The 14728-nt window shown below is 39.8% G+C and overlaps 1 protein-coding gene across 3 annotated transcripts; it reads left to right on the top strand.

The window, feature by feature from the left end:
- Positions 1-1372: 1372 nt before the first annotated feature.
- On the top strand, positions 1373-11255 carry ZNF706 (zinc finger protein 706). Of its 3 annotated transcripts, none has more exons than XM_067017115.1 (4): positions 1373-1462; positions 4850-4986; positions 6977-7084; positions 8113-11255. In XM_067017115.1, exons 2-3 carry the CDS (start codon positions 4852-4854, stop codon positions 7070-7072), a joined length of 231 nt encoding a protein of 76 aa, XP_066873216.1. In that variant the 5' UTR covers positions 1373-1462; positions 4850-4851; the 3' UTR covers positions 7073-7084; positions 8113-11255. The 3 variants fall into 3 exon arrangements, with proteins under 3 accessions (XP_066873216.1, XP_058898973.1, XP_058898974.1); XM_059042990.2 differs by having other exon boundaries at positions 1428-1686; XM_059042991.2 differs by lacking the exon at positions 1373-1462 and adding an exon at positions 1973-2062 and having other exon boundaries at positions 8113-10334.
- Positions 11256-14728: the final 3473 nt, after the last annotated feature.

Raw genomic sequence — 14728 nt, 5'->3', positions numbered from 1 at the left:
GTTAATATAGTTATTTTGGTTATGGTGACTACTAATAATTAAGCTATGGCTTCATGAAATGTCACTAAAAGTCCTGCTTTCTTTTCAATTCCTACCATGTTTCATACGCTGCTAAGCACTGGGTATATAGTGGTGAAAATGAGCTTACAATTGAATACTGGAGAGATATTAACAAAATTTGAACATGTAACTTAAAACTGCAATACGGAAGGGAGGGCGTGAAAAGTGAAGGCGAGAGGAACTGAAATGAGGTTGAAAAGGAAGGACTGAACAACGAGATTGTTGTCGTATGCCACCCAAATGCAATAAGCAGTTAACCCCTTCCTGGCTATTTAAAACAATTTGGTGATACACATATCCCAGTCCAGAAAACCTGCGATGTACTTATGTTCAACTAACATTTCCTGGGGCACTGACAGCCAAATTTGGGAGAGCGGAGGCTATGGGTCAAGGTGGGACAGTCAAATGCAAGACCCTCTTTTGTTGTTTTATCTGTAGCTCTAATTACAAACCAATGTGTGCTGGGGGCGGGGGGGGGGAAGGGGAAGAAAAAGCCGACGTCTAAACATGCTGCCCTTTCCAGATAAACATCTAATAATCGTTACAATCGCCATCGCTCTTGATTCTGATATTGAGCTATCGTGGCCTATAAATCAAGACCAAAAAACCCACAACTTAACCATTTCCCTAAGTATTAACAACTCACTATATTTTTAAGTAGTCAGCCTGAAACGGTCAGGGGGGCCTAGCCGGCAATTTTCAGTGAGACAGTCAGGCGTGAATCTTGAACTCACTAAAACCCCCAGAATGGTCAAATAACTTGAGGTTTCCGTGGGAACGACGTAAAGGGTAGGTGGTGAGAGAACAAAGGCCGCGCGTCCCAGTTCAGGGCCTCCCGGCGCGCCGGCCGCACTCGGGGCGGAAGCTGCGGTGTGCCCGGGTGGCGGGCTCCGAGGTCGGTGACCCACACAGCCGCGGCGCTGGCGCACCTCTCCGGGACCCTCCCCAGGCCGGGGCACAGAAGGACGCAGCCGAGACTGGAGGCTCGTGAGAGCGGACGCAGGGGTCGAAGCCTGGCCGCCGCCCCAGTGAGTGAGCAAGCGACCTGTGAATCACACTGCGGGCCGTCACCCGCCAGGACCGAGATCACGCGGCTCCCAGGGCCGGCTGAAGCCGCCCAGATGGAGCACACAGGAGAAGGGGGGGCGGTGCGCCAGGGACAGAGCGCGACGTCCCCTGCTGCTCCCGTCTCTGAGGGGCCACCGTCCGCGCCAGGCCCCGCCCCCTCTCGCTTATGTAATAGGGGCGCGCTGCCATTGGCCCGCGCGACCGGAAGAGGCGCAGGCGCGCGAGCGGGTGGGGGCGGAGGGAGGCCGCGGCAGGAAGGCCGGTGGGCGGGGGCTGCGCAGAGCAGGCTACGCTGGGGCGACTGGGAGAGCTGTGCGGCGTGCGCGAGCACGAGGTGTAGTGGCCTCCCCGTAGGCTGAGGCGGCGGCGGGCGCGCGCGGCGGCGGGTGCGAGGCGCGGGCTGTTGTGCTCCCGGCTCTCCCCCTTTCCCCTCCTTGGCGGGTGGAGGAGGCCGAAGCGGTACTGGGCGCGCTGCGCTCCCCTTCCTCTCCCTCCGGCCACCTCCCCCGGCCCTCTCGCGCTGCGCGGTTTCTCCGACGCAAGACTGTCCCGGCCCGGGTGAGCGGCTGTGGGGCGGTGCTGACGCCGCAGGACTCCTGGGAGCCGGGTGGGGGCCCTGCCGGCGGGGTCGGCGGGGACCGTGGGGGGTCATCGCGGGTCGCGAGGGGCCGCCGGCCTGCCCCGCCTTCCTGGGGGCGGCCGAGCCCGTCCTGTCCCGCCGCGGGCCGCGGAAGGACGGGAAGCTCGGGCGCCTGCCAGGCCCTGCAGGTGGCCGGGTCGCAGGCCGGCCGCAGCGGCGGAGCAGTAACACGCCGGCGACAGCAGCTGGTCGGTTTCTCGAGGCTGGGGCTCCCCGTGGCCGAAGGGGCCGGGTTTCGGGCAGCCGAGGCCTCCTGGAGGCGCGTCTCGGGCCGGGGTCCGTGAGGAGTGGCGGGTAGGTAGGGGTTGTGTGGCTCTGGGTGGCAGAAGAGAGGAGGGAGCTCTCCCAGGCGGGAGAGGCCGGTTTGGGAAGGAAGGCGCGCGGGGCTGCAGCTGGGCTCAGCGAAGTGCTGGGTGAAATAGACCTCACTGCTGGTGCTATCATCCTCTCTCCTCTCCAAAGGGATGTATTTAAAAGAGGCTAGGGTCAATATGTTGGTCACTGCTTGGGCCTCTTCGTTTTAGATGCTTGTGGAGAATGATCCTACTTCTTGGATCCAAAATCTTTTTCTCTCTTACTCGTTTGTTTTGGTTTTAAGAGGATCTCTGGGACAGTGCTTACTTGTTGCCTCCTGTAAGAGCTCCTCATTTTGGAAGAACTCATTATTCCCTCTACTGCTTCCCTCTTTGGAGCCCCCTCAGAAGACCATACAAAATAAGAGTTATATTAAAAGCCAGCTTTGGGGTATTTATAAAGGACTTCTTGCTCCTCGGTTTGTTGCATTTAGTCAAGGAGAAGTTATGCTTGGTTACGCTTAGATCTTGTAGAAAACTCAGCTGGCTTGAGAGTAAGTCCTAAGTCGAGCTGTCCAAAAGCAGGTGGTTTGTTCGTTTGCATTTCTGCTTTCAGAAAGGAAATCAGTGCAGCGTGTTGCTAGAACTTAGGGGCCTATCTCAGGCGTTTAGACTGATTCAGTTTCCCTTACCTGGTGTTTTCTGTTTTAAAAATAAGAACAAGCAACCACAGTCTTCTATTTATTAAAACTTCTATGGCTTTTTGTTACTTTTGTTAGATGACAATGAAAATGGGTTAAATGTATTGTTAATGTTATATTTGAGGAGAAATGGTAACTGCAAAAGTTAAAAATAATGTGTATCTAATGGCATTGCTTTCTACAGATCACTGCATGAAAATGTTATCAAAATAGCTAATAACATCTAGATATCAAAGAAACCTCTAGAATTAGTAGCTTACCATTTTATAAGTTTTTTTTTCAATGTAAAACAAGAGGTTAGCCACACAGTGTATTAACATACATAGCATAGCATACATCGTGTGGAAGAGTTCAGATCTATGAGAGGACTGAAGTATTCTAACATAAGGTACTGATGCTAAGGCATTGAGACATTAAGAATGCTATAAACATTAGGATGCGTAAAGATTGAATACCTATCATCCAAATAATACAAAAGTATCCAAATCTGTTTCCATGAGAATAGGTTTGTAAGCGTGCCATAAATATACTTTTTAAAAAATCATTTCATTCGGCTTGGAATTAATAAGAATTTGGTTTTTAAAAAATAACAAAAAAACCCAAAAATGGTAGTCTTCAAGGGCTAAGATGTCTGGTGATATTTACCTTTATTTGGTGGGAATGGGGTTCTTATATTAGGCTAGCATACTAAACATTTTTGTAATTTGTTAAAATATTCAGCCAGCTTCCTAGAAAAGGATTGATCCTCCTTTATATTTTGACTTCTGGTTCAGTGTTTAATGCTAGTGGGAACTTGTCCAATTGATGTGTTTATTTTTTCAGTTTCCCTTTTTCTTTTTGGGAGAAGCTCGGGTGTTTCAATGAAATGCTTTGACCTCATACCAGTTAACTAGTTAAGGTTCCAGTTAGAAAAAGCTAGCACTATTTTCTGGTGAAGTTATAGATCCATTGTGTGTTCATGTCCTACAGTGACTTAAAAGTTTAAAATTTAATTGCAGTGCTAGTCAAAACTATCCATAGGAATTCTCCTTAGATCCTATTTTAAAGTATTTAAAAAGCAGTTGAGACTCATTATAGACCTTTTATGAACAGATTTAACTTGTGTTGTCTTAAAGGAGTCTTTAATTTTAATGAAAAAGTAAAAGTAGTTCTTTTACCTTAATTTTTAGCCCATGTTCATTTCAGATCAGCAGTAGTAAAAAGTGGTATCTTTCATTTTTGTAAAGGTACCCTTAATCTTATTTAATAATTTGTCCAACAATCCTATGAATAGCATTTTTTTTTTAAAGAAAGACTAGCACAGTAGTTTCATGAAACCTGAGTATTTAAGAGAACGGTTTCCATTGCTCATATGAGCTCCTTTAGAGACATTAGATGACAGCTTTTATTTCTCTTAAAGTTGTAAGAATCTCAGGCCACACAGTGAATACTGGAAGGGGAGAGTACCTTTGCAAAATGATCAGAAAAATGATTGAGGAAGGGGCTAAACTGTTTATGGTAAACTTTTGAAGATTACATATAAGAAAGTGTACAATTCTTAGGTATATAGCTCAGTGAATTTTTACAAGTGAATACACTTGTAAAAGTGTATTCAATGTTCAAGACACAGAACATTATCAGTACCCCAAAAATCCCCCTCATGCCCTTTCTTCCCAGCGTTACTTCCTGGATTAGTTTTGCAACAATATGTTCTTTGTATCTGGCTTCTTTCCTTAATGCTGAGATATAACCATGTTGTTTAAAAATAGTTTCTTCTCTTTGAGTGCTGCATAGTATTCCATTGTAGAAATCTGCCACAAGTTATGTATCCATCTTATTATTAGTAGGCATTTGGATTGTTTCCAGTTTTAGAAACAGTGTACCTGCATTTCTGTTTAATATATACCAAGAGTGGAATTGTGAGATTATAGAGTAGACGACTAGTTTTCTACAGTGGTTATTATCCATTTATCCTCTAGTAGCATTGTATATGAGAATTTGTAAATCCATACATTTTGATTGACAAGTGTTTCTATAAAACAACTGTCAAACTCTGAGAGTGTTATCATACTTAGATTTCACTTTAATGCCTCAACTTCTGTTTTTAGATATGGCTCGTGGACAGCAGAAGATTCAGTCTCAGCAGAAAAATGCCAAAAAGCAAGCTGGACAAAAGAAGAAACAAGGACATGACCAAAAGGCTGCTGCCAAAGCTGCCTTAATATATACCTGCACTGTCTGTAGGGTAAGGGGAATTGAAAGACATAGCTTTCTCGTGGACAGTTCTTTCATTAGAGCTTGGTTTATATAGGTTAAAATTTTGCAGACATGGCGAGAGCTAGTTGTGTTAGGAACCCATCTTCATTCATCTGTTCAACAATTTTATATATATATGTATATATACATACACACACACACACACACACACACACACACACACACACACACACACACACACACACACACACACACACACACACACACACACACACACACACACACACACACACACACACACACATATATATGCCTTTTGTTGTTGTTGTCTGCGCTGTGCAGCATGCAGGGTCTTAGTTCCCTGACCAGGGATGGACCTGTGCCCTTGCAGTGGAAGTGTGGAGTCCTAACCATTGGACCGCCAGGGGAGTCCCAACAATTACATTTTTTGGATAGCTCCTTTGGCCAGGCACAGTTCTCTTGGTGTTAGTGAAAAGGAGTGAACAAAGCAAACTCCGTTTCCTCATGGAGAATAAAGATGTCTTCTTAAGGGCAAATAATACACTTTGAACTTTAAAAAAGGTCAGTTTACATTCTTAATTTAGAGCTATGTAATATACCTGTGGTTATATAATTGGTTTTTTTTTTGCTTCGCTAAATTCATTGTTATGATGTCTGCAAAACTAAACAGTATATTTACATTGACGGCTTTTACTAGAATTAATGTGTTTTATTAGATTTGAAGAGTAATCATAACAGCTGCTATTGAGTGCTTACCAGGTGCCAGACACTGATCGAAGTGTTTTACATGCCTGAGCCCATTAATTCACATAACAACCCTATGGCGTAAAGTACTTTTATTGTCATTTTACAGGAGAGTGAATTGAGTCATGGGGACTAAATAACTTGTGCACGGTCACCCAGCTAGTATGCAGAAGAGCTGAGATCTAAACCCAGGAGGTCCAGCTCCAGAGCCCATCTTTTAGACCACTATACCACACTGCCTCAAAGAAGTTTTTCTTAAATTCCAAGCCAGGGTCTCTTTTTTTGCCTGTTTGTTCAAGCTCACTACCCTTGAAGTTAGTGAATAAAAGTGCCAAAGGAAAAGTGCATAGTGAGGTTGGTCCAGTTACAACAAACTTTTTTTGTTCCCTCCAAAGCCCTATGCCTAGGTAGAATTGGTAGTATGAATGGGAAGGGATATTGATAAGACTTGATTCCTGGACTAAAGTTTATCATTTATTGAAGTCATTACTGATGAAATAGAAGTTCCTAACTACATAAAAGTTCTCATTAATCTAAGAGAGGAAATCTATTATATTAAATAACCTTCATACTGAGCTTTGAAGGTTATTTAATGTAATAATGAGCTTTGATATACTCAAAATAATGAAATTGAGCAGCTTCAGATTCTGTTTGGAAAGAGGCAAGGACAAAATTACTAATGGAGAAATACCTTGACTTAAAAGTATTGGAGTAACTCATATATTTAAAAACTCAAAACAACAAAAAATGTTTATTTCATGTTTTGTCTAATGTAATGTGCTAAAGAATAATTGAAGGTCCTTGCCTAGGTAAGTCAGTATAGTGTAGTATTTGAGATCTGAAATACCTATTACTAGGTTAAACATAGGTGTTGGACAAATTAATCTCTAGGTTTTAGTTTCCTTAGCACATAAAATGAGGATAGTAGGACCTGATTTAAGATTACTGGAAGGTTCTATGAGAATTTTGGTAACATGCTTAACATAATGTGTTCAGTAAATGTTACCTATTTACTATTAATCAGATAAGAATACTTCATTCTTTGTGACCCTTTATATGTGAAATGAGGGACTATGCTAGGAATTTCTTTGTTACAGGATCCTTTTTCATATTCCAGCCATTAAGTTACAGGACTTTAAAAGTGTTTTGCAATAGTTGTCGATCGTGAGTAGGCTCAGGATTTTAAAAGTTAGCACATTTTAATTTCATGAGTCAGGTCTAACTCTTCTTTTTTGCACAATTTTTAAAATTAGACACAAATGCCAGACCCTAAGACCTTCAAGCAGCACTTTGAGAGCAAGCATCCTAAGACTCCACTTCCTCCAGAATTAGCTGATGTTCAGGCATAAAGTTGTTTACAGGTAATTGACCTTTTCTTCTTTTCATTCGTTAATGGCAGGACTGTATACAAGAGCAGAATTATCTTCTGTAATTGTAAAATTGATTTCTGTCTTCTAGCTGAGACTTCATTACTGCCCCCTTTTAAGTTAATGTTTAACTTAACAGTTGTTGAAAGTCCATTTTCACAGACCATATCCTTTCAGTGCCCTTGAAACATCCATGTTTTTTAACCACTGTAGCCAAAAATGGCATGAGGTGATGCTGGCCAACTCTGGTCCAAGAATGGAAGAAAGTTTTCAGTTTAAAGAAAATAACTTTATAAAGGTATTTGAGAGTCTTGCTCCCAGAAATGATGCAGACCAAAGTTTATGAGTGCTTTTTTGCAGGTATTTTACTTAGAATGCTTAGCAGAGCTTCTAAGTACATTAAAATATAAGGCAAAATGTAGGCATTCACTGTATAAACTAGGTAGTTGCTTGAAAATAATCAGTTTATACTTTGTGTGGTTGGATTTTTTTTTCTAAATGGTGGTGATGATATATGCATGAGTATTATTTTTAAAGTAAATTCATCAAAGATCTGTTTATAAAAATTTAGCTGACAGATCTATCAGACTAACTTCGTAGCTTAGGCGTGTGCTTTTTTAAAAAAAAATTTATTTTTTTTATACAGCAGGTTCTTATTAGTTATCTGTTTTGTACATGTTAGTGTATATATGTCAATCCCAATCTCCCAATTCATCCTGTGCTTTTTTTTTTTTTGCGGTACACGGGCCTCTCACTGCTGTGGCCTCTCCTGTTGTGGAGCACAGGCTCCGGACACACAGGCTCAGTGGCCATGGCTCACGGGCCCAGCCGCTCCACAGCATGTGGGATCTTCCCGGACCAGGGCACGAACCCGTGTCCCCTGCATTGGCAGGCGGACTCTCAACCACTGCGCCACCAGGGAAGCCCTTCCTGTGCTTTTTTTTTAAAAGACATTTGAAATGCATATAAATCACATTTGTGTAATGCTTACGTTCACCGAAAATCTTGCTTATGTTTTGTAGGTGAATTCGTGACACCTTTGACTCTTCTCCTGTCTCAGACCTTAGGTAACAAACCTGCAGCTGCTTTTCTAACAAACTGTTGATCAGCAAAAATAAAGGGGCTACAGAAACACTCATTTTTATGCTGTTCCCTTTTGGGCTTCATGCAAAGACAATTCTGTGTAAATGTACAGTTGACTCTGATTTGGAAATCTGAAAATCAGTCCATCCTTGTTATAAAAAATTTTTTTACAATTGTAATTATATTGATGTTCATATTGTATAAAATAACTCATTTAATAAAGTAGTACTTTGATTTTACAACATCACAGGATAAATCGTTCTAGAAATTCTGTTCTAACTTTCTACATTATTTGCCTTATAAAAATCTAATGAATTCATCAGCTAGAATTGCAAGCGCAATTCTTATCTCCCTTTCTAAGTTCAGGGCCATGTTCACGGTTAAACTAGAGCAGGCTCATTCATTAAATTTGTGCACACGATTTTATTGGCAGCTGCTGACCTAGGTGAAGAATGACTTACCTGCTGCCTTAGTATATTGCAATCATGTGTCATTTTCCCCTCAGATTGTTTCTTGTGATTGAGGTTGGAATATTTAAACTTGCTGTGTGACCTGGCTATACCTGCCAGCCAGGTATAGCTTGTAGATAACTGATAAATTCCTTAAAGTGGTTGGATTGTCATTCAGCCCGTCTGAAAAATTAGGTTCTGAAGTATATGCCACAATGAAGTAATCAACTTACTGTTCAATACAAAATATGATGGAACATATGTGAACTGGTAAAGATCTATCTTTTATAAATTATACTTGATTCTTTGAAAATTGTTCAAGTTCTTTCATATGGAACTCATAATTTTCAAAGGAGTTTTTGGAAGTTAATAACAATTTGGCCAATATGTGAATGCATTTTGCGTTAACAGAAAGATTGGAATGGCTTGTGACTGGGTTAATTCCCAGAACCTTCTCCTTCCTTTTCTTTTTAAGTGAGTAGTGGATTTTTACTTTGTTCTGGTTCCTAAAATCAAAGGCTGTGTACAGTATGACTTCCGTCTGAACTAGAAAAATATTAAAATAGGCCAATATCCACATTTTTTTGGCTCTAAGGTTGGGGAAGTGGGTTGGTTCCGATGAATGAGGTAAATCCTACCCAGTTAAAACAGACTAATTTAGGTTTCTTCTAATTTGCTTTTGCCAACTGTTAATACAAATGAAACCGCTGTAACTCAGTTTAAATTTTAAAGTTGATAGAATAGGAAGAACACTCAAATCTTTACTCGTAGTTGCTTAGAGCCGCAAATCTGATGCCGTGGATTACAGAATGCATTCCCTCTTTCTGCTGTAACTCATCACTGCATTTGTTTTGTAGCTGTACATATTCTGCCCACCCTGTGTGTCTTCACTGTAAGTTTAAAATAAGATGTTTCCAAGGAAAAGCTTCAGTGGTGATAGTTTCTTAGTAACTCCTATTATACTCTTACTTTAAAATAGTCATTTTTTTTCATGTATTTGATTTCCTCAGTTTCAGATTGATTATTTGTTAATTCCCAACATGTTGGTTACCAAAACATTAGAGTTGGCCTAATTGCTTATAGTGGTTATTAACAGAAGTTCTGGTTAAATTACAATTTAAAAGTTCTAAAAAGTGCTTTGAGCATATGTATGTTTATGTTAGTAACAAATCATTTAAAAACCTTTTTACAAGTTTTGGTTTAATTTTTTTTTAATTTGTTTTACTGACTAATTCAGAATAAAAGCTTTATGTTCTTGTATTTAACGCTTTTTTTATAAGCAGCTGAGGACACCATATTTAACTTTAGATCTCAATGATAAGGAGATGGCTGCATTGATATAGCATAAGACATTAATTCTTACACTTTATGTGAGGATTATAGCGCAGTCCGCTTTTTTTGTGTTTGGCTTAAATCGGTGTAAGGGGAAGATTACAATTTTTAAACATCCTCATTAATTTGAAGATTCTTTAACAGATCACAGCAAAGTTCATTATAAAACTGTTATGGCATCTTCAAAGACTTGATAAAATACACAGAATTGCTCCTTTTGTGTTCTGTATTGCCATTAGTTGCCAAAAGGAATGGGGTTAAGATTAAACTTGTTTCCATTCTCCTTCGTATGCATCTACATCCCCATGTTTAACTGACACACTGGGGGCTCAGTTGTGTGTTGTAATGTCTTATTAAAGAAGATATTAAAGAAAACTAAATTAGTCTAATTTCTTCTACATTTTAGGAAATTTTTATATTGCCTTTTCCCATTTTTAAAAAAAATTTTTTCAATTTAGAATTGTCTCTTGAGTGTAGAACTTGGTAGTTCTAAGGGTGGCAAGAGATTTCTTTCATTTCTCAAGGTTTTCCCTTTAGTCTGTCTGTTTGAGGTCTATAGAATACTTCTTAAGAATAAAAGGAAAAACGTTGCTTAGAACCTTGCTATATTAAATAAGTGTAAGCTGTTGGAAGGTGGAAGTAATTAGCTACTAATATAAAAATAATACTAAAACAAAAAATGCTTAGATCAGTTAATTGAATTGAATGGATGGGTAAGTCCTTAAAGACATTGACTCAGATTTGAGATAACACTTTTGGTTTTATATTAAGATACTGTATAGCTAATTAATCGTATACTGGGATGTATGTAGCATGAATAAGATAGGCTCTACCAACATTACTATTTTACCCCCCAAAATCTTTGTTTTTCATTTTTTAAATAGGTGGAATATACTGTACCTGTTTTAAAATGTGGTTAATGTAGAGGCCTTTTTCTATAATACAGTGATCGATCACAGTTAAACCTATGAATCTGCATTAATTCATTTGTGCTAGAATTTTCGTTTTGGGGGTAGTTTTTAGTCTGATTTAGTTTTGGTCACAGATAATATACTTTTTAGAGTGTATTGCAATGAAGGTCAACACTAGGGGGTTGTGTTTACTGTGACTTTACATTCTGAGATCTTTCAGGCTAGCTTAATTTTATCTGTTAAAGTTTCAGAAAAATCTTAAGTGCTCCCAGTGTGAAGATTTAATAAAACATCGGTCTGCTTGGCTGAGAAAATAGATGTTTTATTAATGAAAGTACAACCTGTCTTTATTAATTGTGGATTACCATATTAAACTGAAAATTAAATATCTTCTATTTTAAGTGTTCTTTGGCTAAGCTGTTTACTAAGTTACCATCTACTTGGATTTTTTTTTGTTTGTTTTTGTTTTGAACAGCCATTCTTTAGCTCCAGTTTTTTTTGTGTGTCTTATATGGCTGCAAATTTAAAATCTGCATATACAGACTTCAGTCATTTATTTATATCCATATGGACAAATCTATATTGTGAAGTAATTATGTTAAAAATCATATTCCTTTCTAATCATTTTTAATTTATGAGCATCATTGTTTCTTTACATGATATTAATACTAATGGCTTAGGGTTTTGTAGACATAAGTACCTCACTTTATCACTACCTTCTGCCTTGTAAAATTCAGAATGGGACTTGCATTTTGGATTCTATTTTATTAAAATTTTAATTAGAAAATAGGCCATCATAATATTTCCTCTACAACAATGTAACAGTGTTTCTCATAATGAGGTCTGTAGCTAAGGTGACCATACATCCTGGTTTGCCAAAGACCACCTTGGCTTAAATATTGATTTAATATTAATTGATATTTAATATCAAAGTAATATTATTTATAAGGTATCTCATAAATCTTAATATTGGCTCTTTTTACTCACACGTGTCATCAGTTTATAAGATCACCTGTGTAGAACAGCTGAAGTCATTTTTTTGGCCACACCACACGGTTTGCGGGATCTTAGTTCCCTGACCAGGGATTGAACCCAGGCCCACTGCAGTGAAAGCACCGAGTGCTAACCACTGGACCGCCAGGGAAATCCCTGAAGTGCTTTTTTAAATGTAGGTTTTTTAAGAAAACTGTGATACCCAGAAATCCTTACTCATTAAATGGGAATATAGCATACTGGCAAGGTTTGTCTTTTAAAGGCCTTGAATCTATTTTATTTAATTTTTTCAAAATATATCCTACCAAGACTTAAACATCTGGTAAAATTAACTAGATTTTAAAACTGTGAAATGCCTTCATTTACAGACATTCATGTAAACTTTATGTTGTTTGTACCATGTTCAGATTTTTATCTCCTGATCATCCTTTCATCCAAAGGACTTAGGGGAAATGCCAGTTGGGATTAGAGGTACTGCCTGTTAGTATAGAACACTTTTACTGAGGAAGAAAGGGAAGTCTGCAGCATTGGCCGCAAGTTAGACATCCTCTAGGCTAACAGTATTGAAAACTTAGGGCAAATCTTTTGATTTGATACAGGATGCTTCTACATATTGTTTGATCTGGCTTTCTGAAATTTTCTGCTTTATAAACTCTTATAAGCATACAGAGAAGTTGTAAAGATAGTACAAGGGAGTTCTTGTATACCCTCACCCAATTTCAGTTTACCCTAATGTTATAATCTTAAATTATTTTGTTAGTCAAAACTAAGGAACCATCATTGGTATGTTACCATTAACTCCAGTTTATCTATAATATTCTTTGTGTTCCAAGATCCAGTCCGGAACATCATATTGTATTTAGTCATCATTTCTTCTTGGTCTCGTGTGGTCTGTGTTTCTCAGTCTTCACTTTATTCTTTACGACCTTCACAATTTTGAGATGCATGGAAGTATGTTGTAGAACGTCTTTCAATTTGGATTTGTCTGATGTTTTTCTTACGGTTACATTGGGGTAGCAGGTTTTTGGAAAGAAGACCACAAAGGTGAAGTGCCTTTCTTATCATTTTGGGGATGGATGATCCCCACATGACATCACTAGTGGTGTTAGCCTCTGTCACTTGGTTAAGGTGCTGTCTGTCAGGTTTCTCCAATGGAAAGTTACTATTTTTTTCTTTTTATATGCTGTCTTTTCAAAGTAAGTCCAGCGCTTACTCAAGGGGAGTAGGGATTTAGCTCCACCTGCTGGAGGGGAAATATGTATATGATTTGGAATTCTTCCATAAGGAAGATTTGTTTCTTCTCTGCATTTATTTATTCAGTCACTTACTTATACCCATATGGACTCATAATCCAATACTCTTATTTATTATTTTATTTATTTATTTATTTTTGGCTGCAGTGGGTCTCCGTTGCTACGTGCAGCCTTTCTCTAGTTGCCATGAGCGGGGGCTACTCTTTGTTGCGATACGTGGGCTTCTTATTGCGGTGGCTTCTCTGGTTGCGGAGCACAGGCTCTAGCCACGCAGGCTTCAGTAGTTGTGGCATGCGGGCTCAGTAGTTGTGGCGCACGGGCTTAGTTGCTCTGCGGCATGTGGGATCTTCCCGGAACAGGGCTCGAACCCATGTCCCCTGCATTGGCAGGTGGATTCTTAACCACTGCACCACCAGGGAAGTCCAATACTCTTATTTATTTTGTTATTCAGTTTTTCCTGGCTTTGGCCATTGGGAGCTCTTTCAGATTGGCTCACACGTCCCTTTGACATGCCCCATCCCTTTTTGAGCATTTCCTTATTACTACAAGAAGCTCCTGGCTAATCTTTTATGTCCCCTACCCCAGCTCTGGAATGAACTATTTCTCCAGAGATACCTGACTGGAGAATGGTGTTTTTTTTATTGGAGAATGGTATTTAGAAACCAAGATCTGGACACTGGGTATGAGGGTTTTTTGGTCTTATTTTGTTGTTTTTAATTATGAATGTTGAACTTTTTCCCACCATTAGCTAAATATATCTGTGGGTTGTGGGGAAGAAAAGTATCATTCTCCCAGATCGTTAGGTGGTGGACTGTGAGTGAATACTTTTCTGCCCATGATTATTGAAGTGTTCTATTTTTAAAAAACCTTTTGTCATTAAAAAAATTTTTTTTTGTTTCTGTTTTCTTAAAGCATTCTAAGTTAACCAACGTATTTGTTGAGGGTAATATATGTGAAGTTGCTTTATAAACTAAAGCATTATATAAAAGCAATTTATTATTGTAACTATATAACAGGGCTTCCCTGGTGGCGCAGTGGTTGAGAGTCCACCTGCCGATGAAGGGGATGCGGGTTCGTGCCCCAGTCCGGGAAGATCCCACGTGCCGCGGAGCGGCTGGGCCCCTGAGCCGTGGCCGCTGAGCCTGCGCGTCCGGGGAGCCTATGCTCCGCAACGGGAGAGACCACAACAGTGAGAGGCCCGTGTACCGCAAAAATATATATATATATATATATATATATATATATATAAGTTCCCTAATCTTTAGAAATTAAAATGCATTTTAGGAGATAACATTTATTTACATAATTTTAGGCTATAGGGTTAAGTGCTTTGTGTGTTTTATAGGCAATAACTTCTACAGGAATATACAGGAAGGAGATGATGTGTGGGTTGGAGAGTCTGGTCTGTGCCTGGAAGGGTGGGGAGTCACTGGGGAGGAGGAGGAGTGAATAAGGGAAGAAAAGTGAGGGTGGCTGAGTGAACAAAAGCTCAGGCAAGTACATCAAGTTTCTTTGAGAGAAAGTGAGTAGGCCAGCCAGAGCATAAGGCTTGTGAATGAGAGCCTTTGAGCCCTTGGGTGAGAGCGGGGAGCAGGCGTTAGAATGGGGCTGGATTGT

The sequence above is a fragment of the Kogia breviceps genome, chromosome 17 (assembly GCF_026419965.1).
Source record: "Kogia breviceps isolate mKogBre1 chromosome 17, mKogBre1 haplotype 1, whole genome shotgun sequence".
Taxonomy (NCBI): domain Eukaryota; kingdom Metazoa; phylum Chordata; class Mammalia; order Artiodactyla; family Physeteridae; genus Kogia; species Kogia breviceps.
The sequence above is the reverse complement of the archived record's forward strand: the minus strand, read 5'-3'. Positions and strand labels throughout refer to the sequence as shown.